The sequence below is a fragment of the Bos indicus x Bos taurus genome, chromosome 10, assembly GCF_003369695.1.
Source record: "Bos indicus x Bos taurus breed Angus x Brahman F1 hybrid chromosome 10, Bos_hybrid_MaternalHap_v2.0, whole genome shotgun sequence".
Taxonomy (NCBI): Eukaryota; Metazoa; Chordata; class Mammalia; order Artiodactyla; family Bovidae; genus Bos; species Bos indicus x Bos taurus.
This window is the reverse complement of record NC_040085.1, coordinates 76,375,544-76,403,487: the sequence shown is the minus strand read 5'-3', so window position 1 is coordinate 76,403,487 and position 27,944 is coordinate 76,375,544. Positions and strand designations below refer to the sequence as shown.

General features: G+C 37.9%; 1 protein-coding gene across 6 annotated transcripts in view; it reads right to left on the bottom strand.

The window, feature by feature from the left end:
- The window catches only part of PCNX1 (pecanex 1), a 184,376-nt gene that overhangs the window by 113,482 nt on the left and 42,950 nt on the right, over nt 1-27,944 (bottom strand). For 2 of the 6 annotated variants that reach the window (XM_027552305.1, XM_027552307.1), the window contains exons 3-7: nt 27,103-27,208; nt 21,056-21,101; nt 20,153-20,242; nt 11,196-12,902; nt 21-153 (exon numbers count right to left, since the gene is read on the bottom strand). In XM_027552305.1, the coding sequence (XP_027408106.1) occupies nt 21-153; nt 11,196-12,902; nt 20,153-20,242; nt 21,056-21,101; nt 27,103-27,208 (2,082 nt within the window). The remainder of the gene's footprint in view (nt 1-20; nt 154-11,195; nt 12,903-20,152; nt 20,243-21,055; nt 21,102-27,102; nt 27,209-27,944) is intronic. The other 4 variants (XM_027552308.1, XM_027552309.1, XM_027552306.1 and 1 more) reach the window with 3 other exon arrangements.

Genomic DNA, 27,944 nt, shown 5'->3' with positions numbered 1-27,944 from the left:
GGAATTTTAAAATACCATACCTTAGGGGTGATCCGATGAGCAATGTAGGAGGGGTAGGGTTACTCCCTGCATTGTGCCGGCGCCGTACTGCCTGGCGCCTAAATGTGCTGCGTTCACGGCGAAATGACACCGTCTCCTCGCTGGCCTGTGCTGCTGCATCAAGACAGACTTAGGTCAAACAGAAGCCTAGGTCGGAGATGTAAATAGCAGCTGAGCCTGTCCTCCCCAATACGACAGATTAACAGTGAACCTATGAAAACTCTGGCTCAGTTAGTCAGGTTCCCTTTACTTTGAGGGTGAGAAGTTAGGGACTACACCGTTTGCTATAGATAACTGTTTCTTTAAAAACGCTTCTGATTATCTGGCCTCACCATCTTCTCTTCAACCTCAACTTTCTATTTTAAGATCTCAGTTATTTTCAATCTTTTTCTAAAAGTCTTATTTATAAAGTCACATATCCCTCTATTGGCCCTTTAAGTCAGCCTTAAAAGTACCGTATGTATTACATTGGTTAGTTCTGAATAATGGGAAAGGGGCATTAGTTTCTTCCTTTCATGAAGACAGTAAAAGCAGCACCGACAGTGCTTGTGATGACAGGAGTTAGGCGTGCATTTATCTGACACTACCCTGTGCCACAATTTTGGCAGCATTAAATGAAACGGTTGACTGCTAAGCTGCACAACTAGTTTTTTAAATGCTCAATTCAAGGCAGTGCAAGTGTATGTTAAGCTGTAGTTTGCTGCCTAACTTTATTCAACTTCATGCCCCTACACTGGTTCCCTCAACACTAGGAAGCAAATGTAAACAAAACATCAGCAAAAAAACTTAGAAACCCACAGCTTAATCCAAAAGCAAAACAAACTAAAACCAAATATATACCAACAAGAAAATAAAAACTAAGGCTAAACAGAATTACATAAAATTTTACAGAACCATGACTGATTTGGGTTTCTAAAGCGAAATGATGTTCATACACATGACTCTCTAACAACTGTTGTCTATAGTAATCTAAATATTTTAAGAATCATTTTGATTTTGAGAAAGGGCATTTTGATGCTAAATATGAATAGAGACAACTTGGCCAGTACAACATCTTTTTTAAAAGACAACAAATGAAAATTCCTTTTCATTTGAAAAGGATGACGTGGATTACAAAATCAAGTGTTGTATTTGGACTTCAGTTCTATGACAAGCCTAATTCACATTTTAAAGGCTTTATTAATTCTTATCATTATTCTGCTCAGCAACAGCAATCTCCATCATTTTAAATGTTGATTTTAATAAAGTTTTCTTTTAAATGTTTACATTTTTATCCCTTCCCCAATGAATGTTCTTTGTGTAATTAATTCATTACAATTAGGAATATAAGGGTTACCCCCAGAAGGCCTGGACTTCTCTATCTTCAGGCAATGTTTCTTTTATTAAAGGGATGACAAGCACAGAATTACTTCACCCACTTGGCAAATTTCTTCCAGTAAGAAGCGTTAAGTCACAAATCACAGGTGAATAATTTACATTATTACTTTCTTTTTCAGCGCACACACTCCAGTGACATTATAAGCCAGACAACTAAATCAGAATTCAACTTTGGGGCTTTGAATCCAAATCAAACTTGACTCCTGGAGCTAATACTTCTTTTCTTTCTCCGGTTTTATTGTGATACAATGAAAATTCCTTTAATGTGAAAAAAGCTGTTTCTTGTGATGCAGAAGCTCACATACACAAAAATTATACATGACCTGTGAGAACAAATTAAACTTAAAGAAAATTAAAAGTTCCATTTACCAGATTCATGAACCACATTTCAAACGCTCCAGAGCTGCATATGGCCAGTGACCACCTTTACTGAACAGTACAGATACAGACGTTTCAATCACCACAGAAAGCGGTATTGGGCACTGCTGATCTAGAAAGTCAAGGATGCCTGTCTGCACAAAGCGCACTGTGCGTTTTACCTGTCCCTGACAACTAAGACCTCAACAGAGGAAACAGCAGCCAGCACTCAGCAACTTAACTACCACCACCAACCAGCACTGTCACGAAGAGGAAAACCAACACTGGCAGGGCAGTCACTGGGTGAAGGACAAAACCAAGGGAAACAAGCAAGCTACATGAAAGAAGAAATGAGAAATTAACGGGTGACTTGTGTATCTGCTAACGGTTCTTAGATCCCAGTAAGAACTTGGGTTACAAAATTTTAAGTCACTATTTTAAACCTCAATTCAAGACTTATTTTTTGAAATTATATTGAAGATTTTTATTGTATTATTGCTCAATTTACACGTCAATTCACTTAAACTTTCAAACATTCTCACTAATTTAAGAGTTTGTTTCAACCAAAATAACAGTTACATTCATCCAGATAGAATATATAGAGAATAATTTAATCCATAAAATGTACTAAAATTATTCAGAAGTATTTGAAACAAGCAATACATGATCATGGAATAGTGAGAATAGGAAGAAGGCAAATAAGAAACACTTTTCTTTACTATCTTCCTTCTACTGAGGACTTAATGAAGCTAATTTTAAATATAGGCTAGTTATTCCATAATACTGGGACAAAAAGACACAACTACAGTGTCCCTTTGTAGTCAATATATTCTTTGGCTTCTCCAGAAAACACTTTTTTTTCTATTAACATACTATTTATATTTTGTTATCTGAAAAATAACTATTAACACTGCTTTCTTACTAAAACAGCTTTAGAAACACATCAAGACAACATTTTAGACATTACATAGGACAACATATTAAAATGGAGTTATGACTGCTGCCTATTTTGCCCTCAGTCGTCCTCTGTAATATTCAGGGCAGAAATATCTGATGATAAAAAAATATTCAATGTTTACTAGAGTTGTCTAAAGCTTAAAATAACTTACTGTAAGTATATTCAATGACATAAGTATGGTTTTACTTGATGAAAATTCACTTTCACAATCCAACTACAAAAAGCTCTTTCTGAATCCTTTTACTTTATAAATAGAAAGAAAACCACAAAAAAATCTTTTAACTAGAGGACCAGAGAAGGAGAAAGAAAACACTTTACTGCTTAAAATTCAGTATCCCTGGTAAAGAATAAAATTAATTAGTATAGTAAGAGTATAAAATGCAAAAAGTAAAAATCTAGCACTCTAGGTACAACTAAATTTTATGCATGTGTAGGTAAAAAAGAAAAAAAAAAATCACAAACATTCAACTGATTCAAAGGCCATGAATGACAAGACAGATATAAAATACTTTCAAGGACATTTATTTAGACAAATGTGAATTCAACATGTTTTTTAAATATAAGAGTCTTGACTTTCTAATTATTTCTTTGTATTAAAAAGACTTCAAGAAACTGAATTACTATCTAAGTTGAAGAGAGAACTTCAGATAACTTAGTTCTACTTCTGGAGTAGCGATACAATCATTCAATTAAACAAACATTTACTGAGCACCTAACGGAGAAGGCAATGGCACCCCACTCCAGTACTCTTGCCTGGAAGATCCCGTGGACGGAGGAGCCTGGTAGGCTGCAGTCCATGGGGTAGCTGAGGGTCGGACCCGACTGAGCGACTTCACTTTCACTTTTTACTTCCATGCATTGGAGAAGGAAATGGCAACCCACTCCAGTGTTCTTGCCTAGAGAATCCCAGGGATGGGGGAGCCTGGTGGGCTGCCGTCTACGGGGTCGCACAGAGTTGGACACGACTGAAGCGACTTAGCAGCAGCAGAGCACCTAATGGCAATTCACACACATGGCACAGATACACTAAGACATTTTCAACAGTTGTGGTCTGATCTATTTCATGAACTTCCAGATGTTCACGCTGGTTTTAGAAAAGGCAGAGGAATCAGAGATCAAACTGCCAACATCCACTGGATCATCCAAAGAGCAAGAGAATTTCAGAAAAAATTTCTGCTTTAAGACTATGCCAAAGCCTTTGACTGTGTGGATCACAATAAACTGTGGAAAATTCTGAAAGAGATGGGAATACCAGACCACCTGACCTGCCTCTTGAGAAACCTGTATGCAGGTCAGGAAACAAGTTAGAACTGGACATGGAACAACAGACTGGTTCCAAATAGGAAAAGGAGTACATCAAGGCTATATATTGTCACCTTGCTTATTTAACTTATATGCAGAATACATCATGAGAAATGCTGGGCTGGAGGAAGCACAAGCTGGAATCAAGATTGCCAGGAGAAATATCAATCACCTCAGATATGCAGATGACACCACCCTTATGGCAGAAAGTGAAGAAGAACTAAAGAACCTCTTGATGAAAGTGAAAGAGGAGAATGAAAAAGTTGGCTTAAAGCTCAACCTTCAGAAAATGGCATCATGGCATCTGCTTCCATCACTTCATGGCAAACAGATGGGAAAACAGTGGCTGACTTTATTTTCTTGGGCTCCAAAATCACTACAGATGGTGATTACAGCCATGAAATTAAAAGATGCTTACTCCTTCGAAGGAAAGTTATGACCAACCTAGACAGCATATTAAAAAGCAGACATTACTTTGCCAACAAAGGTCCGTCTAATCAAGGCTATGGTTTTTACTGTGGTCATGTATGGATGTGACAGTTGGACTGTGAAGAAAGCTGAGCACCAAATAATTAAAAGAATAGATCATCAGTTTGTTTTACTATGTGAATGAAAACGGGCAAAGCATTAAAAAAGCACTAATATGGGAATTCCCCAGCTGTCCAGCGGTTAACACTTTGCCTTCCAACGCAGGGATTGTGGGTTCAATCCCTGGTCGAGGGAGCTAGGACCCCACATGTGTGCAGGCCAAGAAACCAAAACATTTTTAAGTGGAAGCAATTAAAAACAAAACAAAAACGGAAGCAACGTTGTAACAAATACAATAAAGACTTTAAAAAAAAGCACTAATATACTTTTAGGAGGACTCAGTTCAGTTCAGCTCAGTCGTGTCAGACTTTTTGTGACTCCATGAATTGCAGCATGCCAGGCTTCCCTGTCCATCACCAACTCCCGGAGTTCACTCAAACTCATGTCCATCGAGTCGGTGATGCCGCAATCCAGCCATCTCATCCTCTGTCGTCCCCTTCTCCTCCTGCCCCCAATACCTCCCAGCATCAGAGTCTTTTCCAATGAGTCAACTCTTCTCATGAGGTGGCCAAAGTATTCGAGTTTCAGCTTTAGCATCATTCCTTCCAAAGAAATCCCAGGGCTGATCTCCTTCAGAATGGACTGGTTGGATCTCCTTGCAGTCCAAGGGACTCTCAAGAGTCTTCTCCAACACCACAGTTCAAAAGCATCAATTCTTCGGCGCTTAGCTTTCTTCACAGTCCAACTCACATCCATACATGACCACAGGAAAAACCATAGCCTTGACTAGACGGACCTTTGTTGGCAAAGTAATGTCTCTGCTTTTGAACATGCTATCTAGGTTGGTCATAACTTTCCTTCCAAGGAGTAAGTGTCTTTGAATTTCATGGCTGCAGTCACCATCTGCAGTGATTTTGGAGCTGGGATGGCACAAAAGAGCATGATTTGGTGAAGTAGGAGGTGCAGGTTTTGTATCTCAACAATTGGAAAGTTTTGAGCAAAGATACATATAGAAAAAAAATGCCACTTAAAAATGATGTGAATAATTCAGCTGATTACTTGAAGGATCCATATGTAGTTTGTTACTTTCTAATTGTTACATACTGCTAAAGCTAGTCTCTTGTAATAGCTCAATCACTATTAAATGAATAAAAATGTAGAAGAAACTGCTCAAGAAAGGTGTTGTTTTCAGTGGGGAGTGTCTATTGAGGAAAAAGGAGTAAATTTGGGAAAGTCATGAAAATAAAAATGTGTTTTGGTACCACAAATAGATCACAAGCAAGTGGCTTAAGAAAATTCTTTAACGAAAAATGATGAAAATATGAAACATACATACACACATTTCAGAAAATTAATATATATGCAAATATTCTGAAATACACTGAAATATTCTTCAAGGTAAAAAATTATTTTACTTAATAATTAAGTTACTATATGAAGAAATGCAAATCAAAGAATTCTTTTAAAGGAAATATTCTAGTCTAGGCATGAAATCCATTCTTTCCTTTTTTATTTCCATGTCAGTCAAGAATGATACTAATATCAGCATGCAAAGATTTTGTTTTAATATAGAAACAAATGCTTATAAGCATCATTTTCTGGGAGGCCAAAGAACAAGAATCTACTGCACAACTTCTAACCATTCATTCTGAATTTAAATAATTTCTATCTATGAGAACATTTTAAAGGACTACATTATTTTTTGACCCATAAACCAGCAACAATAGCAAACAACAATTATTAGCTGTACTGAGAATTTGCATATCCTTATCGATACTTTCCATAATCCCAGGCAGTCAATCAAATACAGTTTGGTAGATGAAATTAAATGATACTCTGGAGTCATTATCACACAGAACAGTTCCTAAAAGACAGAGTTTAAGGATTACTTACTTTTATAGGTGGTTCCTACTCTTTTTAAATCCTTTGTGAATGGTCTGACAGACCCTCTCTTCCGGAAAACTGCACTCAGAAACATTTTTGAATATATCTTCAGGAGATTCACCTAATAAGGCATCATTAGTGAAGAATATATATTTCAAGAATATATATTTGAATATATACTTGAAATGACATTTAAAATGGAAAACTTCCTTACAAATGATTAAAAGGCATCACTGTCTTAGTTTTCATAATAAATATACAAAGAAGTTTTATACATGGAAGCTTGTTAGAATCTGATCATTAACTGTGAGACGACCTGAACAGTTACTACTACTGGTTTACAATTGAGGAAATTGAGACACAGGTTTAATGGCTTGCCGGATTATCCAGGTAGTAATTAGAGATGGCATTAAAATGTAACTGTTTGATTCCTTAAACAGAACATTACTGGTATTAGAAAGCATGGGCTGATCTGGGGAATCTGATATATAAACCTTATTTGCCTCATCAATAAAATGCCTCTTAACACTTAAGATAATTTTTCCAAGTAACTCAAGGATCCAAACCTGTTTATTACATCTAATGAACACTCTTTGATGTGGTTTTATACGCCTAAGCTTTCTTCTCAGTATAGACTAAATAAAATATAAACCTTCCTTAGTCACATACACATTTATTAGTGAGTTATACTGCAATACAGCATTAAGTTATGATATTATGATGTCCTTGAACAAGCAGTTCGCCCCTGCAGTTAACGACCTCCTACCACGTGTTTCTAGCATTGGTTTGTATGGTTATTCCAGCTTCTATAGAGTCAGCAGTGCATTTCTTCTGCTGCCATCAGTTTTAGCCTCGACAGGAACACCTCCCTTTCTATTTATTTTCTTCTTCTAACTTCCCATGTGAACTGGGAAATGAGAAAATTAAATCTATTAGAATTTACAGTCCCTCTATTCAGTAAAATACAAAAGCTTTAATTCACATACTCTTTTTGGTTCAGTGGTGTTTGTCTTTTCTTTTAATGATACTTAGGATCAAATTTATATGTATGGTACACACCCTCACAAACTGTCATCAAGAAAATTTGGCTTTTCTTTATATAGTGACAATCCCTTGACAGAAGACTATCATTGATTCCCAACACAAAATTATAATAACAGGATCTTATTTCATGCCTTCAGAACCCAACTATTACATTTAAAATAATTTTCTCACACAGAAAAACAGAGGTTAAGAAATTGAGAAAAAAATAATACAAATAAAGGAATGAACATAAATCTTTCTATTCTGATTGTTCTTCAGTCTGTTGAATCAGGCGGTAAATAAGATTAAGTGATTCAAAAGAAAACAGGATACTTTTCTGTCATATATAATTTGTCTGTACTTTTTTATTTTTAAAATACCAGTCATAAGTTATTAAAGATACGCTTTATAATTATAAAAGAAAAATTAAATGCAAAAACAAGAGATCAACAAAGAAAATAGCTTGAACATAAAACTTTTTTCCTACCTAAGCAATCACAGAACATTATTGATGACACCCAATTTTAATCAAAGTATTAGATTAATAGTGAGAAGTCCTATGAAAACAATCACTTGTTATATGAATGAGTACCAGAAGATAGGCTACGCATGTATTGCTGCCAAGATGAGATTAAAATCTGTAATATTATATCAGATTAAGGTTTTTCTTTTTGGTATTATGCAAGAAATTAAGAATTCAGATTTTTTATTTTTACTATTATTCAGTTTCAAAATGGCACAATGAGAGTATCTCTAATGTATTTCTATATTTAATCATTTTCTTCAGGACAGGATACACATGAGTAGCAGAACAGACTGGTCAGTGAAACAGAAGTGAAGTGAACGTCGCTCAGTCGGGTCCAACTCTTTGCAACCCCATGGACTATACAGTCCATGGAATTTTCCAGGCCAGAATACTTGAGTAGATAGCCTTTCCCTTCTCCAGGGGATCTTCCCAACCCAGGTATCAAATCCAGGTCTCCTGCATTGCAGGTGGATTCTTGAGCCACCAGGGAAGCCCAAGAATACTGGAGTGGGTAGCCTATCCCTTCTCCAGGGAATCTTCCAAACCCAGGAATCAAACTGGGGCCTCCTGCATTGCAGGCAGATTCTTTACCAACTGAGCTATCAGGGAAATCCAGTGAAACAGAAGCATCAGTGCTATTAATAAGCTTTTACTATGTACCAGGCACTGTTGTAAGCATTTTAAATCTATTAAAGCCTTCAGTCCTCATAAAACCTCTATAGGATAGATATCACTATCATCTCCATTTTAAGATGAGGAAGTCAAGGCTTAAGAAGGTAAGCAGCTTTCCCAGAGTCATGACAATAGTGAGCCCATATACTGACAAGGATGTATGACTCCATGTCACTATATTAGGCAACCCATTTTAGTTTATTTTAGTACTTTAAAGTACATTTCCTTAGTTTCATCCTTCCACAGGACCAACACCATCCAGTTTAAAGATAAGACAAAAAGAAGACAAAAAGAAACCACTGGAAAGCTCAGCAACACATCCCAATTCATTAGGATAAAATCTAATGGTCAGTATGGCTGTACATTATAGTTAATATATAGTTAATGTATAATGTATACATTACAGTTAATGTATAGCCATATACATGGTCAAGCTGTATCCTCTGTTGTACTGACACATTTCAGGAGTACAGAAAGTAGAACAGATGCGAAGAAAAATGTCTCCTAATTATCAAAAATTTAAAAACCCAAAAAACTAACAATAAATATAACACATTTTACAAAGTATTTGAGATTCTATATAACTTTTAAATAATGAAAACCAAAATACATTGCCTTCCACCACCTCCAATCTTCCAAGAAACCAAGACACTAACAAAATGAGATGAAAACAAACTAAATATAAATCCAATATATTTAAGCAGTTTAGTTTTGTTCTTATTTTTATTCTAAACACAATGAAGCTCATATAAAAACAGTTCCAACAGTGTCTTCCTTTGGCAAAAGAATGTTTTTAACAGCCCACAGATGATTAAATTTTTTCCACCAAAGTGAAATAAATGGAAATTTTTAGTTCCTTATTTGTTTTTTTTTTATTAATAGTGGATGGTTTGCTTTTTAAAAAAAAATAACACAAACAAAACAAAAGCTGAAATCTGGAAAAATGAGGGCTCATATTAATCAAAGAGCAAATAAGACCTCATGTAACTTTTCCTAAAAAAAAAAAAACAGAACACCCCACATTCCCTATGAAAAGGAAATGGCATTTTTAATACAAAAGCATAAGATGTACTATCTTTTTACTTACATTTCAACAACATTTAGAACAGCAATAGTTTTCTATCATTGCATGTTCTTAGAATTTATTTTAATCACACTTTCAGTAAAAATTAAGCTATCATTTAAAACCCAATGGTTTCCTACATATCGCAAACACATGATTTGTGTGAGAAATCATTAAAAGACTTTCAGACCTGTTACAAAAAACAGATTGACAGCCACATCAAAGACTCAAGAGAAGTTAATTACTATATTGTTACCAAATGATTATAATCACTTCAGATATATTTAGTTCTCAATATTTAAGTCAGACTAGTTTCTTCCTTAGGCACTAAAGATCACTTTTTACATTCCTATTAGAAATTAATCTTTGTTATAAACTATACCAAAAGATGCAAGAGAATGTTTACCACATTATGGACTTAAAAAATTGTGGGTAAAATTAGAATTCTTTGAGAAAAAGCATGTTCCTTGTTTCAGTATGTTTGTGTAAACAAACACTCAGCTTAACTTTTTATAAAAGACTAAATGTTACTACACCAATAGACTGTAAACTATAAAGCCAAAGACATAAGCTTTATTAAAGGATATGAGATAGATGATAAAAAAGTCATGTGCCAGCAATAGAGGACTTCATTCTTCTGATTCGATTCAAGAATGAGACTCCATAATAACCAAAACAGAATAAGCAAATATTTGGGCAGGAGGAAATACCAAGAGACAACTCTGAAATAAACAAAATGGCCAATACACACTGACAATACAAAATCACCTACTGAATTTTGCACAATTCCCCATAAACCAGAAATCAGTAAGCTAGTGCTTTAACCCAAGCACTATCACTGTTATCACACGGAGCATCATATATCCACTAATGGATAATAAACTACAAACGCAGATTAATAAACTTTAATGTGAAGTTACAGAAAAACAGTTTAATGACTAAAACTTGAGTAAGCGAGAAATAAAACCTAAGAAACAAAGAAAAAAGCCGTATGTTTTCAAAGTACATAGAGCTAAAGTAATATTTGGAAAAATCTTATGTAACAGGTTGAGAGATCTCATTCTCAAAGTTCAGTGGCACACGCTGTATAAGAGATAACTAAAAATGGCTTGGTGCCCTAATAAAATTCTACATTTTGTTGTTACTGTGGTTGTACAAAGGAGGAAGGGGACCAATTTTTTTGTTATTCCTGGTAAAACATTAACAGGTGGCAAATGGCTTAGAAAAGGTGAGTGTCATGAAGAACAAACTGATATGTAATACAACAAAAAAACATTTCCTTGGTGTTCACATCAAAACCTTTTTTAAGATAACCATCTTCTTCTTCATGGAAAGACAGTTTATTTTAACAACATAGTAGATATGCGGCTGTTAACACAAAATATACTCGAAGTAGTAGTACTCCAATCAACAGCATCGAAAACTGCAGAAATTCTTGGGTCAATCTCCTCCTGCAATTTACTTACCTCCACTGACTGCGTCTTGCTCTTCACCTTCAGGAAAAGCAACCTGGCTTGGCAAGCTATTCCTAGATCGAGTGACAGTCTCTAACTGGGAAGCCCGTCCCAATAAAGATAGCTCATCTAGCACCTCTCCTTCTTTGGCCTCCAGATCGGATTTTGAAGTGGTTAAGGGTTTTACGCTTTCAGGCGCCATTAGCCTACTGGAGTCATTCAGACACGCTACAGTGCTGCTGTCCAGGCTCAACACTCGGGCCCGAGTCTTGGCACTATTTGTGCTGGAAGTCCGCCGTGCTGTCCGCTTTTTGCCAGTTCCTTCAGGCCCCAAGTGGGCTTTGTGTGCATGCTCAGAGTCGGTACCCCTTTCCTTAGGGGCGTGTCTGGTCTTTAGGGCACTGTATCTGCCCTCAGGAGACTGACAAGAATGAGAAGTGGTGCTAGAAGAGCTATCGCTGCCAAACTGGTGAGCAGACTGAACGCTGGATGCTCTGCTCAAGTCACTTTGGTCACTGGAGTCCTCATCGTGACAGAATATAGCACTGTGCGGCTTGGTACCAGAAACACCTCGAAAGGACACGTAGTCCCTATGCCGACTTGAATCGAAACTGCTGGCCCGTTTTTTCCCTGTCCGTCTCCTGCCTGACTTATGGGCAGAGGCTGTCCGGTGGATCAGGCTGGAGGATTTAGGTCGCACATCCCCTTCCTTCTGCTTTCCACCAACATCTTTGCTAACTTTCGCGTCCACTGACACAGCTGGCTTCTCACCCTCCTCCTCTCGGTTTTCAGCAGTCTTCCCAAGCGGTGTGTCCCCCTGTGAAGTGAATTCATTTGCATGGGGGTTTTTATTGGCTTCTTCAGATGCAGAGGTGCTGAGACCTTTCTGATTGTGCACATCATCAGAGCCGTTAGACTCCTTGGCCCCCTGAACGCCACTGTTCGTACTCTCGTCCACGGCGGTCTTTTCACTGCTAGTCCTTTTGCCACCAGCACAGCTATTTTTGTCCTCTGCCTCAGCACAGTCCTCTTTCTTCTGACTGCTCTTCTTTGCCACCTGGGGAGACTCCTCGTGCTCTGACAAGATGCTCTCGATGTGAGTGGAGCTGGTCTGCTCACTTTTGTAGCTGCTGACGGTGCTGTGGGTATCCCGGTCAGTCCCGCTGCAGTAGCTCTCCGTTGAGCCACTGCTGCGCGTGCTCAGGCTTCGCAAGCTGTCCATGCTTTTGTCTGCGTTCAAGGGTTTGCTCTTCCCACTTCTGGTAGGTGGCTGAGAATTACTGTTTTTCAGCTCGCCAACCAGCTGAAATTCCCCAGGTAAACACGAATTTTCCACCAAGGATTCTTTGGATCCAGAATGAGGCTTGGAAGATTCTAACTCACTAACAGGATCCAACCCACGCCTTTGCTGATACAGAGGAAAGTCATTCAGGGAGGTGTCTGGAAAAGCCACAGCAGAGCTAGAAGTCCGTGGTACACCCCGCGGGCGGTGATCTTTCCTGTAAGAGTGTGAATGCAAAGGGACAAGAGAAGCTACTTCTGTGTCACAGGCATTGGACAGAGACTGCTCGACGTGGTGGTGGTGGCTGTGACTTGGCAGGCTCACTTTGTCACTGAAGTCCCTTGGTAAGTCCTGTCCACATGAGGATAAGGACGGCTGAATGGAGATGAAGGAATCATTGGAGACCAGGCGGAAGAGCTTCCGGTCAGCTGCCAAATCTGTTTCAAACATATATTTGGAAATGTTAACACAAATCTATAATCTGTTTTTCTACTGTCTAACAAGGGAAAGAATTCACAGTGTACCATAAATTAAGCATAAACTATTTCCCAGTAGCTCACTGAATAACAGTTGGCCAGTCATTCCAAAGGGCTTCTTTCTATTTCCCGGCTAAAGAAAGAAAGCATTCTACCAATGGAATGAACTGAACTTCCAAATCTTCAACGAACCTCAGAAAATTCTGTGGACTATCAACAATAAAATAAGAAGCAACCAAGGATTACATTTAAAACAGACCTGGATTTCTGGGTAAGTTCTGTCCCTAACTTAGTAACTGGGTAAAGGTGGGTTACCTTTTCAAGCCTCTGCTTCCTCATCTGTAAAATGTGATATCAATCTTACCATGGGATAACTGAGTTAATAACATACTTGCTTAACACAATGCCTGGCACAATTAATGGTAGCTATCATTATTTTACCTAACTAAATTTAAAGTCTGTTTGAAAAACTAATATAATTGATTTTTCAAATCCACAAAAACAGAGTAATCAGAAACAAACAAAAAAAATCAGAAGGTTGACCAAGGCCCATACAAGATATGGTATAATGACAGAAGATGTCTTCCTGTTCACAATGGTTGAAAGTATTAAAATAATAATTACAGGGCAAAATACATTTTATCTTTTACCACTGATGCAGCAATTAAAAATGCTTCATGAAAAAAAAAATACATATCCCCCCTATATCTGTAAGATTATTCCTTTAACCCTTCATTTAGGGCAGAGATTAGTGACATGAGTTGTCATATATACTATACACACATAAAGATAGATAAAAATATAAATAAGCCCATCTACCCACCTACCTACACTGTCATTTATCTTGAAACATAGCTTGACAACCAAACTGTACAATAGCTGATTTTTTTTATATACCTTTTAATAGACAAGGATTGCTGTTTGAGTTTGCTGTTACTTCAATAAAAAGAAGTATTATTGTCTTATTTGTCATAACTGAATAAGAAAAATACAGTAACAGAGTCTATAATAAGTCAGACTCTTCCCAGTAGTTACTTTAAATAATAAAAGCATAATTTTCCCCCTAAGATTAATATAAATTAAGAATGACTTCTAGAAATATTTACGGACTTCAAAAAAAGCTTAATATAAGTTAGATGTAAACAACTAAAAATCTAAACTAGAGATACTCTCTAGAAGGTACCATATAAACTGTGATTTTATAAATGACCTATTAGGCTTTATCTTGTGTCTTAAAGTCCTCAAGATAAGTGAAACCAATATTCTTTTCATCTGTTCAAAACTGTACCACTATAGTTGGGTTCTTATATTCTCTAAAAAACCCAAATTTAAAAACCATTTACTTTTCTATAGTATTAATTTATAATGTTATTTTTAAAAACTCTCAATATATATCCCTATTAAGCAATTATGGACTGATGTAATATTCACATTTCAAGGATATTTTATAAAACAAAAACTTAACTGAGCAAGTAGTTGAAAATCACCAATTCTAATATACAATAGACTTTAAAAAAATACCAACTCCCAAGGCATTAATGAAGCAGAAATTTAAGTTTTTCATTTTAAAAGACAAAGCCAAATTTAATTTAATACATTTGTTTTTTCTAGTATTGCTAAATAAACATATCATAATAAGTTTGACTCTGTCAGGAAGAATTTTAGGTGGTTTTAGGAAATTTTAAGTAAACATGCTTTCTTAAGACATTTTTTCTTCCTGGTAGCAATACTGTCAAAGACAGGATCAAATCAACCCAGAGAGATACTATCTTTCACCTAGTTAAGCTTTCTTCCAGTGATTGCTACTAGTAGTATTCAGATTAAGAAAGGCATCTTACACACTACTCATGGTGTGCAAACTGGCGCAACCAACCTTCTACAAAGAAATCTGGCAAGGTAACCAAAAACCTTCAAGAAGCATACATACCCTTTGATCAATAATCTACTTCTAGAAATTCCTGCTAAAAGATAAAATCAGATATTTGTACAAGGTTCTGAAAAAGATTATTCATGTAAAGGACACCAGAGATACAAGGTGATAGGTAACAGAAGAAGTGAGGATAAAGGAAGAGATGTGGATTTTTTTACGAATATAAAAGAAATAAAGCAGTTTGTTTTTTATAATTGCTGGGGATGATCTAGAAGAGAGGAGGAAGTTACGATTTTTGTTGATAAAAGTAAAATGTTAATTCTATAAAATCTAGTAAAGTATGAGGAAGAAAATGATTTAAATTTCTGCCACTGAGATAACTGTTAATATTTTTTGGTGTATCACTTTTTTCCTTTTTATTGTGATATAATTTACATGTCATAAAATTCACCCTTTTAAGAATAAAATTCAGTGGTTTTTAGTACATTCAGATTTGGGCACTCATGTCCACTGTCTAATTCTAGAACATCTGCATCAACCCAAAAAAAAACAAACCCATTATACTCATGTCCTTCTTCAGCCCCTGGCAACCACTCCTGTCCCTATGCATTTGCCTATTTTGCACGTAAATGGAACTATATAATGTTCCAATGTGACTTTTTTCATCTGACTTCTTTCACTTTGCATGCTATATTATGTATCAGGACTTTATTCTCTTTTATGGCTAAATACAGTTTATTACTTTCAACATTCCTAGGAACATATGCACACATACTCTTAGTATTCTCTTAAACTCTTACAGAATGGAATCATATTTTTTAAAATAATTTTATTTATAAACAGTTTTTTGGCTCTGCTGGATCTCTGCTGCTGCACGGGCCTTTCTCTAGTTGTGGCGAGTGGGGCCATTCCTAGTTGCAATGTGTGGGCTTCTCATTGTGGTGGCTTCTCTTGTTGCAGAGGCGCGCTCTAGGGCTCATGGGCCTCAGCCATTGCGGTATGTGGGCTTAGTTGTTGTGGCTCCCAGGTTCTAGAGCACAGGCTCAACAGCTGTGGCGTGTGGGCTTAGCCACTCCGAGGCATGAAGGATCCTCCTGAATCAGAGGAGGCAGACTCTTCACCACTGAGCCACCAGGGAAGACCAGTCATGTTTTTTATATAGTGCCATCTTTTTCACTTTAAATATTTTCTCATATTATTGTGTAATCTTTGAATACATTTTAGTACCTGCATAGTGTTATTATTAAGACAATATAATTTATTCAACCTTTTTATGGCATGTTTTTATAGTTTTTTGTTTTAAGGAGTTTTATAACAACCTCAGATGAAATTCACCAAAAAGTAGTCTATAATCATTGTTTTCAATTATTCTCTTCTGACATGTATTCTACTCCCACCCATTAAGAAGCTATCAAGGTCACCAACATCCTCTGTGCTGTGAAGTTCAATGGTCAAGTCTCAGTCTCATATAACTTGGCCTACCAGCAACATCTGACAAAGCTGATCACTCTCCCTGAGATGTGGGGACACGCCCCTCTACCTCACCAGTTGCTCCAATTCAGTCTCCTGGATTTATCAGACTGCAGTGGCTCAGAGCTCGACTGTTGGAACTCCTTCATTTTTCTACCTATACCTCTCTCATACGTCTCATCCAATTTTCTGGCCCCATAATAACTAAAATTCAGAAATACCTTGTAATTAGTTTCTCCATCTTCTACCTGGCCTCAGTACTCACACAGGGATGGACTAGAGTTCTGATCTTGGGTAGTGAAGACATGAGTGAAGCTGAGGAGGGAAACTGCAGAAAATCCCCTCTTAGAACACATACCTGACACATGCCCACAACCTCAGTTTTCTCCCAATCATCCTGAATCAGGCTGATAAAATGAGTGCCAACTAGTCAACTAACTGCTAACCAACTAACTAAAGGTCACTGTCCTGTAAATCCAAAGCAGCCAGAGAGCGAGCAGAGCCTCAGCTATTTAAGCCAGGATGAACAACAGCCACTAGGTGGTGCCAAACCGCAGCCCAGACCTACAGGGATCGGGATCAGGGAGCCATGCTGCCTGCACTCCAGGCCCAGCTAACCCAACAGGCATTCCCTGCTAGTTCATGAACTTCATATTAACCCAACCCCACGTCTGACATAACTGAATCTTTTTTTTTTAATTTATATACTGAAAACTCCTATTTTAAAACCTCAACCCAGATTTCTTATCTAAAATCCAAGCCTATCTAATTATCTACTAATTACTGTTGTTTAGAGATCCTATAGCAACTCATACCTGATAGGCCCAAAATGAACCCCTTCTCCTGCCCTTCACCATGATCTCCCCACTTCTAAATCTGCCCCTTCTCAGCTTTCTCCTTTTCAGTTAATGGAGAATCCATCCTCCCCATGATTTAACCCCAAAATCTTAGAGTCATGTATGACTACTATTTCTTTCACGTGCTATTTCCAAATTCATCATATCCTTTCGTTAACATTTGCCACAGTCAGACCGGGCTTCCCAGGTGGCTCAGCTGGTAAAGAATCCACCTGCAATGCAGGAGACCTGGGTTCAATCCCTGGGTTGGGAAGATCCCCTGGAGGAGGGCATGGCAACCTACTCTAGGATTCTTGCCTGGAGAATTCCCATGGACAGAGGTGCCTGGAGGCTACAGCCCATGGGGTTGCAAAGAGTTGGACACAAGTGAGCGACTAAGCACACATAGTCAGACCACTTCTCACTACCCTGATCTGTGCTCTGATTATTGCAATAATCTGCCAACTACATCAGCCTCTGCCCCTTTTAATATACACTCAAACAATACAGGAGCCAAAATGACTATTACAATGTAATAGAGACGATGATATTTCTCTGCTCAAAACTCTATACAGCTGTTCATCTCATTGGAAACTGAAAGCAAAATCTCTAAAATGGCTTACAAGGGACTTCCCTGGTGGTCCAGTGCCTCTGCGCTCCCAATGAAGAGGGCCTGGGTTCGACGCCTCGTCAGGGAACTAGATCCCACATGCTGCAACTAGGAGTCTGCATACCACAACTAAAGATCCTGCATGCCCTAACAAGGGCCCAGGACAGTCAGAGGAATAACATTTTTAAAAAGTAAATAAAACAGCTTACAAGACTCTAATTTGGCCCCTCACTCAGTCTGTAGTGGCCACACTATTCTGACAGGCATGTTCCTACATTGGGACTTCTGCCTGTGCTGGTACCTCTGCATGGAGGCAGTCTCCCTCCTCCCAAATATCCTGAGCAGCTCACTCCTCCTTCAGGTCTCTGCTCTCAGCAAGATTTCCCCTCGACCATTCTGTAATATTTAAACTTACAATGCCCACGGCGCCCACCCCACCATTCCGTATCCCCCATCTCTATTACTGCATACACATGTGATTCACAGTAGCATGTTTCCATACTAAGGGTATGAAAGCCACAATGGTAGAAAATTCTGTCTGTTCACCAACTGATTTCTAGTACTTAGAATGGTATCAGGCACACATGAGTACTCAATAACTGCTAAATACATGGGGAAACTGTTATATGATAAAAGCAAGTTATAAAACTGTACGAAAGGAGTATAGCATAGTGATTAAAAGCAGAATTTAGAGCTAGATTTGAACTACACAACTGCTACTTTGCAGATGGGTGATTTGGGGCAAATTTCTTATAACTCCACTCCTCTGTAAAGTGAGAATAACAACATTGAACTTCAAATGTCTGTCATGAAGATTAACTGGGTGAATGCACAGCAAGATGACCTAAACCAGGGTTTGATTAACTAAGGCCTGTAGAGCCAAAGTAGCTTTCTGCCTGCTTTTGTAAATAGTTTTAGTATAACACAGTCATTCCCACTCATTTATAGGTTGTTTACAGCCTCTTTCACTCTACAACAACAAAGTTGAATAGCTGCAACAGAGACCATGTGGCTGACAAAGCTTTAAAGGAGAAGTGTGCTGACTCTTCACAGGACAACAGAATGCACTCAGTGACCATATATGTCATCACTGTCTACGTCAATATGTACCTGCCAGGGTAGATCTGTGTGAATAGAATTCCCAACCTGCCAGACTACAACATTCTTGCTCACACAAGGTACTTCCCAGATGAAAATGAAGAGATCTATGACCCGTAAGTGCAGCGGCACTAGCCCCTCTAAGATCACTACCTACCCAGTTTCTGAGACACTGCTGATTACGTATTATACAAAAGAACACTGTGATTCTCAGAGATGAATTCACCTTTCCCTTTTATAAGAAAATAGCTTTCAGACCACACAGTACATTCAACTGCATTTTTTGAGGGGAGGGGACAGGCTGTGAGGGGTGGTCCACCAAAGCAAATAAATAATGATTTATTTATTTATTTGTGCATAAATTGCAGTACAATTTATGAATTGTACTGCAATTCTCCAAAAGCAATTACAGTGATAAACCTAAAATTCTAACAAAATATCCTTGAAAGAATCAAACCTGGGTAAAACACTAAATTAGTGGGAAAATGTCTCCATTCAATGATCAATTTGTAACCCTATAAATAAGTTTTATAATGAAGTATAATAGGAAATTTATCAGTTGGCCTGCCTACCAAACATCACCCATAAGCTAACAACAAAAAAACAGGCTGGAAATAGGGAGACAGGTTTCTAATCCAATTCTGGCTCACTGATTATATAACCTGGGATAATCTCAACTGGAAATGGGTATGGCATATCCATCCTTTCATGTCTGAAAATTAAAAGTCAAACTCAGAAATGTGGCAGTTGTTTAAAAAAGAACTCTATAAAATCCAAAGTACTCATATACAATGAAATTGAATAAGGAGAAAAAAAAAATCACTTAAAACCAAAATTTACATTACAAATCTGCTACAAGACACCATGTTGGAGGCAGACAGTTTCTCAGTAAGTCCAACAGTAAGTTATTTCTCTGTCAAACACACTGTTGTTTCTGCAGTCAGGCAACATATGCAGCAGTTGGCATTTAGAGGTCATACTGAATGGAAAAGAACAGCTTTACACACGAGGTTATCAGTAAGCTAAGCAAGATGCTCTGACCAACTAAAGGAATAGCAGATTCTTATCTCCCATCTCATATTCATTCTAGGGCATATGCTCACAAAGTTTCTCTGTTTACTTGGCAGAACATGTGAAGCTGATTCCAAAAGCTCTGATTACCTATAACACTGTGCTACTGCTTTGCTGGCGAATCGGTTTATTTCCATGTTTCTAGAAAGCCACACTAAATTATTACAAACTTCTGCCAAAATATGAGCAGCACATGGCAGAAACTCACCCTGGTCATCACAATACCTGATGCTGCCATGAAGTAAATTGTTCTTACCTTGTTCTTCACTTCCCTCCTTACAAAGACTAGAGCTCTGGCCCAGACTTAAACTGATATCATCAGAAGTCTTAGCGGTGTCTGTATCTCCTACAAAGTTAAGAGAGACCCAAGAAGACATTACATTAAAAGTACAAGCTGTACAGGTGGCATAACAAGGAAGGGCATAAGAGAGTACAGTAGATATTTACTAACTAAAGCAGTTTTTGTATCAGGGGTTACAATAAAAGAAGATGCATTAAACTGATAGGAAGCATCGTGGACTGTCAGATCACATATGCTACAAACCAAATATGGAAAGGCCTCATAATACTAACTAATACAACTATTTCTTTCAACAGAAGTTTTAAAAATGAAATGCAAATTATTTAATAACTTGAAACAATTTAAAAGTCCCTCCCAGGAAAAATCAGAAAGTTATAAAATTGCAGGGCAAAATAATAATGAATTTATTTGACATAGATGTATTGAATAAATAAGATATATATGATATATTGGAAAAAAAATTTTTTTAGTGTCTTATTTGTGCCTAATTTAAAGGTTTCACATTAAATTCGTTTTCTATGAACCCCACTAAAACCCATGAAAGTATTTTCCCTCAAGGCAAAGAAGCAAAGAAGTTTCTTAAAGATCAAAATGTACAATTCATACAGTGTAATCCAAGTGATTAAAATACTATTATGAAATTTGGATGATAAAAAAAGTGAAAGTCACTTAGTCATGTTGAAAAGGGACCACAATTTAAAACTAGCAATCTTTAATACAAGATACATAATTTTATCCACAAAATAATTTCAAGAATGATTTTTCATTACATGTAAATACACGATACAATTAATTATCTTTACTACGACCGAAAAAGAATGGGAAGTCAGAAGTAACATTCAGGGGGACCACACCCACCTTTAATAGTCGCTGCTGTTCCAAGACGAGAGGAGCCAGATCCAATCTGAAAACATGACATGAAGTAAACACAATGCTAGCCACGCCATCAGCACAGACTAGCAAGACCATCAGATGAAATTATACTGTCAGAACAAGTCATCAGTCACCTTCACCAGAAGGCCATGACACATCAGCGCCACACTCGGCTGCAGCGAGTGCGGCGCACCCAGTGCACACAAGCCGGACACAAGCCCGCGCCTGCTCAGGGCTGCTGAGCCCCCAGGGGGAGAGCCTCCAATCGCAGACAATCTGGGTCAACAATTGTTATCAGTTTCCTATTGCATCATGACACGTTCCAGTGATAAACAAAGCAAAACTAGGTGTCAAGTTTACCTGAAATAAATGTAGACTTATCAGGGATTATAAAGGGAAAGTTTGGAGGATAAAACATAGTAACAAAGAGCAACCTAAATCTTCCTGTCAAATTCTTAGTGCATCAATATGTACTTTCCTGAGTTTCAGGCAGAAAGTTCTTTGTAGGCTGTGATAATGCATTTTTTAAAAATAGTAATAATTTTACAAAAAACTAAGGCATTTAAGAAAAAGGAATTTTTAGCACAAACTCTATAAACAGAACACTATTCTAAATCTGTGGGGTTTTTAGGGCTTATACTCAAGATGGTATACAATTTCCCTAAAATTTTATAACCATCATATATTATACTATTATAACAATCATATAAACAAATACTACAAATTCCATGAACACATTAAGGAATCCAAATATAACAACATGACAGTTACTAAATCAACAAGTCTGAGTAGTTCTTGTTATAACCTGTTTTCAAGGGATTCAAGAAGAGAACAGTCAAGTAAATTTAATATCTTTATACTAAAACCAAGAACGTTCACAGAATACTTGCATTTTGCCAAATCTTTCCCTTCAACTGATTCAACTGAACAGAAGTATACAATGAGAAATTTGGTAAAAGTATAGCTAATAATGACTTTAAAGGGGCATGAGGGACTTTCTTGGTCTGGATGGCAATTAAATGGGTGTACATTTTATGTAAAAACATACTGAGCTATACACTTAATATGCATACACTACACATATGAAAGCTATATGTCAGTGAAAAACAGCAAAAATAAGCATATGCATATAGGTTAAAACTACTAATAAGCAGTATAGACAAAAAAATGAGCTTTGCAATATTTTTGAACAGTTTATTAAGTTTGATTCTCCTGCTTTTTCCTGATATGTTTTCAATTAGCCACAAAAAGCACTGCAATAGACAGGGAGAAGAAGGGCCCAAAGGCATTTTACTGCAAAAAGAGTTTCATTCTAAACACACCTGCTAAATAAATAAGTTAAAAAACCAACAAGTTATTTTTCTACTAGAATAATAAACACATAACTTTCTACACAGAAGCTTACAAACAAGCAAGCACACCAGAAAGCACCATTTCGTGGCATCCTTCTAGGAATTTAAACTTTAAAAAAAGTTTTTTGAATATGCATACAGTAGTCATTTGCTCACAACCTCCAAGTGTTTCCTTTTTCTCTCCTTAACAAGCCTCTCATTTTGTTCAAATGTTGGACATATATCTTTTGATTTATGAAGAGAGGACCCAGACTCTAATCTAGGTGTGTGCCCTCATTCTGGTCAATGAACGTATCAGAGAGTCTATTGGAAGGCTTTGGGGAAAGACCTCCTATGTCTGAGACGATGACGACCAAGGACAACTCTGCCCCAGACTGTCACCTGCTTCTTCACTTTTCAACAGGATCATAATTGAAGTTGCTGTCTGTGCTCATTCTGCAACTCTGAGAGAAAGCCAAAGGCCTAGGGAAATTTCAACCCAGAGCCCTAATAATGTTTAGCTGCTGAACAAATGCTATACAACCAGCTCCAAATGTAGATGACAAACTCCTGTTTCTTTAAGTCACTTAGTTGAGTTCTATTACTTGGTGACAAAAGCAATCTTAACAGATACAGTGTGTGTGGTTATATTTTTATCCTTCATGCTTTTCTGAATTGTTTCAAGCTTATCCCCCCAAATATAATGGGGTTGTTACTGTCTCATATGAAACAGTAAGGGACTGAAAATATAAACCACAGTACATACAAATAAAATGCAGTTTTCAAGTTGTTCACTGCAGGAAACACTTATAGTATTAACATTCATAATATAGTCAGTAAAGAGAGTCAAGTGCCAAATAGCAAGCACACTAAAATCTCTTTGTTTAAAAACTTTTTTTTTATTATGACATTATAGATGATTTTATTTTCTTCTTGCTGCTTTCCTTCATCTGCTAACTTTCTAAAAATAAACACATTTAGAAAAGGAAAAAATTCAGAAAAAAATGGTATCTGCGTACACTTAGAGGTGAAGTTTTCCTTAATAGATCTGCACAAACTAAAATGTTCCAGTGTTTCTTCTCTTTGAGAAGGACCAAAGGAAAGTCCGGGTACAATTAGGAACATCAGAGAACAAAAATTACTTCTAACTAAAGGCAATCAGGCAAGGCCACCTCCTCCATCAAACCTTGCCATCTGTCTAGCTGGAAACATTTATTTTCTCCTCGGAAATCATTAGCCTAGCCCCTTTTCTGTACCATTCCTATGGCAACTATTACTTTGCACCTTTTACTTATATTTCCTTAGTAATATAACATAACTTCAGTTACTTATAGATATCTACTATGAAATTGAAATGGCAACCTGTTCCAATGTTTTTGCCTGGAAAAGCCCATGGACAGAAGAGCCTGGTGGGCTACTGTTCATGTGGTCACAAAGAGTTGGACACAACTGAGCACGCATGAAATTGCAAACTCTTTGAGGGTAAGACCCATTCCACGTCCCAGACAAGCAAAATGCCTTGAATACTGTCAGGCACTAAAATATTTTAAGGAAGGTAAGTGACAGAAAGAGAGGAATATAAGCAACAGTTTAAAAAATGGGGGTGGGGTGGGGAAATGGAGACTAGAAGATGGAAAGGAGACGGGCAGCAGTGGCATGAAGGAAAGAACGGCACCAGTGACTGTGGCAGTGCCACAGTGTTCAAGGAGCTCACTCTCTAGTACTGAAGACATTTATAAACTATGATCACATGTAGTGAGAGCTGTATAACAAAACATGTACAAGAAACATGGTATCTTTGTATTGATAATATCTCTACCAATATACAAAAAGTCTAACTTATTTCCTCACTTCAGCTTTCCTAAAGGATAACAATAATTATGTCAATAATTTCTTTTGTTATAAACAGTATAAAACTAAAACAACAAAATCCAAGTAGCACAATAGCTTCTGACATCTGCCCTTTTTAATACAAGAGTTAATATTTTAAGGAAAGTCAAATCAGTCAGATGTGCTATGCATTTAGGTGCAGACATGAGTTAATTATATTCAAGATGGGACTCCCTCCCTAAAACAAGTAGGGCTGAGACAGGATAGAGGCAGGACACAAGCTTTAAAAGAATGACACAGCCCATGGAAATGACATAAAACAATTAGAACCAACTAGGTCCAAAATAGCCTACTTCTGTTAGACCTTGGGCCTTAGTACACACTCATCGAAATACATCAGCAAGGGAAGGAGGAGAGGGTGAAAAGAATGGGGAGACTGGGATGACACATATATACTACCAAGTGCACAACAAATAACTAGTGGGAACTCCTTCATGAATCACAGCCTTGTCGGGGCAAAGGGACGTGCATAACTCAATGAAGCTACTGAGTCACGCCACTGTGCAGGGCCACCCAAGATGGACGGGTCATAATTGAAGAGTTCAGACAAAATGTGATCCACTGGAGGAAATGGCAAAGCACTCCAGTATTCTTGCCTTGAGAATCCCATGAACACTATGGTAAGGCAAAAAGATATGACACCAGAAGCTGAGCCCCCCCTAGGTTGGAAGGTGTCCAATATGCTAACGGGGAAGAGTGGGGAGGCAATCACTAACACAGCTCCAGAAAGAATGAAGTGGCTGGGCCAAAGCGGAAACGAGGCTCAGATGTGGATGTGTCTGTAAAAGTAAAGTCCAATGCTGTAAAGAACCATATGTATAGGAATCTGGAATGTTAAGTCCATGAATCAAGGTAGACTGGATGTAGCCAAGCAGGAGATGGCAAGAGTGAACATCAACATCTTAGGAATCAGTGAACTAAAATGGATGGGAATGGGTGAATTTAATTCAGTTGACATTATATTTACTACTGTGGGCAAGAATCCCTAAGAAATGAAGTAGCCCTCACTCAACAAGAGTCTGAAATTCAGGACTTGGGTGCAATCTCAAAAATAAGAGAATGATTTCAGTTCATTTCTAAGGCAAATCATTCAACATCACAGTAATCCAAGTCTATACCCCAACCACTAATGTCAAAGAAGCTAAGCTGACCGTTTCTATGCAGACCTACAAGACCTTTTAGAACTAACATCAAAAAAAGATGTCTTTTTCATCACAGGTGATTGGAATGCAAAAGTAGGAAGTCAAGAGAAACCTGGAATAAGGCAAGTTTGGCCATGAGGTACAAAATGAAACAGGCCAAAGGTTAGCAAAAGTTTTTGCCAGTAATCATGTACAGATGTGAGAGTTGGAACATAAAGAAGGCTGAGCACTGAAGAACTGATGCTTTTGAATTGTGGTGCTGGATAAGACTCTTGAGATTCCCTTGGACAGCAAGATCAAACCAGTCAATCCTAAATGAAATCAACCCTGAATTTCATTGGAAGGACTGATGCTGAAGCTCCAATACTTTGGCCACCTGCTGCAAAGAGTGAACTCACTGAAAAACACCCTGATGCTCGGAGATTGAAGGCAAAAGGGGAAGGGGGCGGCAGACAATGAGCTGGTTAGATAGCATCACCGACTCAAGGGACGTGAACTTGAGCAAGCTCCAAGAGATACTGGAAGACAGAGGAGCCTGGCATGCTGCAGTCCATGGGATCACAAAGAGTCAGACACGACTTAGTGACTGAACAACAACAGTGGGAACCTGCTGTATTGCACACGGAGCTCAGCTCAGTGCTCTGTGATGACCTACAGGGGTGGGTTGAGTTGAGGGGGGAAAGTCCAAGAAGAAGGGGGTATATCTATATATATACAGCTGATACACTTTGTTTTACAGCAGAAACTAATACAATAATGTAAAGCTATTATCAGAGAAGGCAATGGCACCCCACTCCAGTACTCTTGCCTAGAAAATCCCATGGATGGAGGAGCCTGGTGGGCTATAGTCCATGGGGTCGCAAAGAGTCAGACACGACTGAGCGACTTCACTGACAGCACCATACCCTGGGCTTCTCTTACCTTCTGAGATGGTCCACACTCTATCTGTGGAGTGTGTTTCCTGCCTGAATAACCCTTCTTTCACTTTACTATGGCACCTCTTGAATTCTTTCCTGTGTGAAGCCACGAAGCCACACTTGGCAACTGTCCCAGGGACTCGGATGTGACCTGGGATGTGACCACCCTCTCATGCCCCACTCTCTTTTCTGCAACAAGGCAAGTCTAATGGACACAGTGCCAAGAGTATAGTTATGAAAGGTGGTTAGCTACTGCTGTCCTTTCGTCAGCCCTACCAAAAAAAAAAAGTAAAAGGTGTGGCTGTTCAAAAGTTTGTTGCAAAATCGTAGGCTTACTCCCCAGGGTAATCTGCCAATATTTTGTCAGTAAGAAGAAAGTGCGGGTTTAATTAAGAATACAGAAAGTGCAGCCATATTTAAGAACTAAGCCATTTCATTCCACAAAAAGAGACTGAGATGTTGCCAACACAGACATTGTGAAGGTAAATAAGTACAAGTTCCTAAGGGCATTCACCACAACTATCTTAATCAAAACTACCCCAGGCAGTGAGCATGTGGTATGTGCTCAGCAACAAAGTACTTAATTAATGTGAAAATTCTGTGTAATAGTAATAAACAATGATCAGTAAACAAATCAAAAAATTATCAGCAAGATAAACCCAAACATCAACTGACTGTAACAGACAAGAGAACACCTGAGACCACCATCGGGAGGAAGGAAAAAAGCAAAATAGAACAGAACAGGTTCCTACCTGGTTGCTTGGATCCAAGCCAGCATAAGAATTTCTTGAACTACAACCAACTGGGGGTGTGGCCTCTCGAATAAACTCAGCCATTTCAATTCCCCCACCGGGATCACTGTGGGAGAAAAAAAAAGAGAAAAAGAGAGTAACTGTCCTTATTCTGACACCAATTGTTTTCTTTTAGTTTGTTTTTTAAGTTATACTTTTTTTCTGTAAAACTAAGAGGCTCACATATTTAATACAGCAAATAGAAAAAAAATTATTCTTCCTTTGTAAATCCAATAATTTGAATTATTTTATAACCATGTCACTATTTCAAAATATTTAAAACTCTCTCCCAATCTCTCTACATCCACTCAGTATTAGAAACTGGCCTTGATTATAACTGTACCATATAATTGTACCATACTAAATATAGCATGCACTTTATGATATATTGCACTCTATGATATACAAGGACTTCCCTGGTGGCTCAGACGGTAAAGCATCTGTCTACAATGAGGGAGACCCGGGTTCAAGCCCTGGGTTGGGAAGATCCCCTGGAGAAGGAAATGGCAATCCACTCCAGTACTATTGCCTGGAAAATCCCATGGACAGAGAAGCCTGGTAGGCTACAGTCTATGGGGTTGCAAAGAGTCGGACACAACTGAGCAACTTCACTTTCACTTTATGATATATGCCATAAAACCACTGCAGCAAAGAGATGATTTGCCTTTTGTTTCCCAACGGCAAAGAGAAATTGGTCAGAAGGTAATGAGATCTTACACAACCTATTCTCTCCAAGAGTACAGTCTAAGCTGCCTAACACAATAAAGAACATGCATGAGAACGATAATTCTGGTCAAGTTATT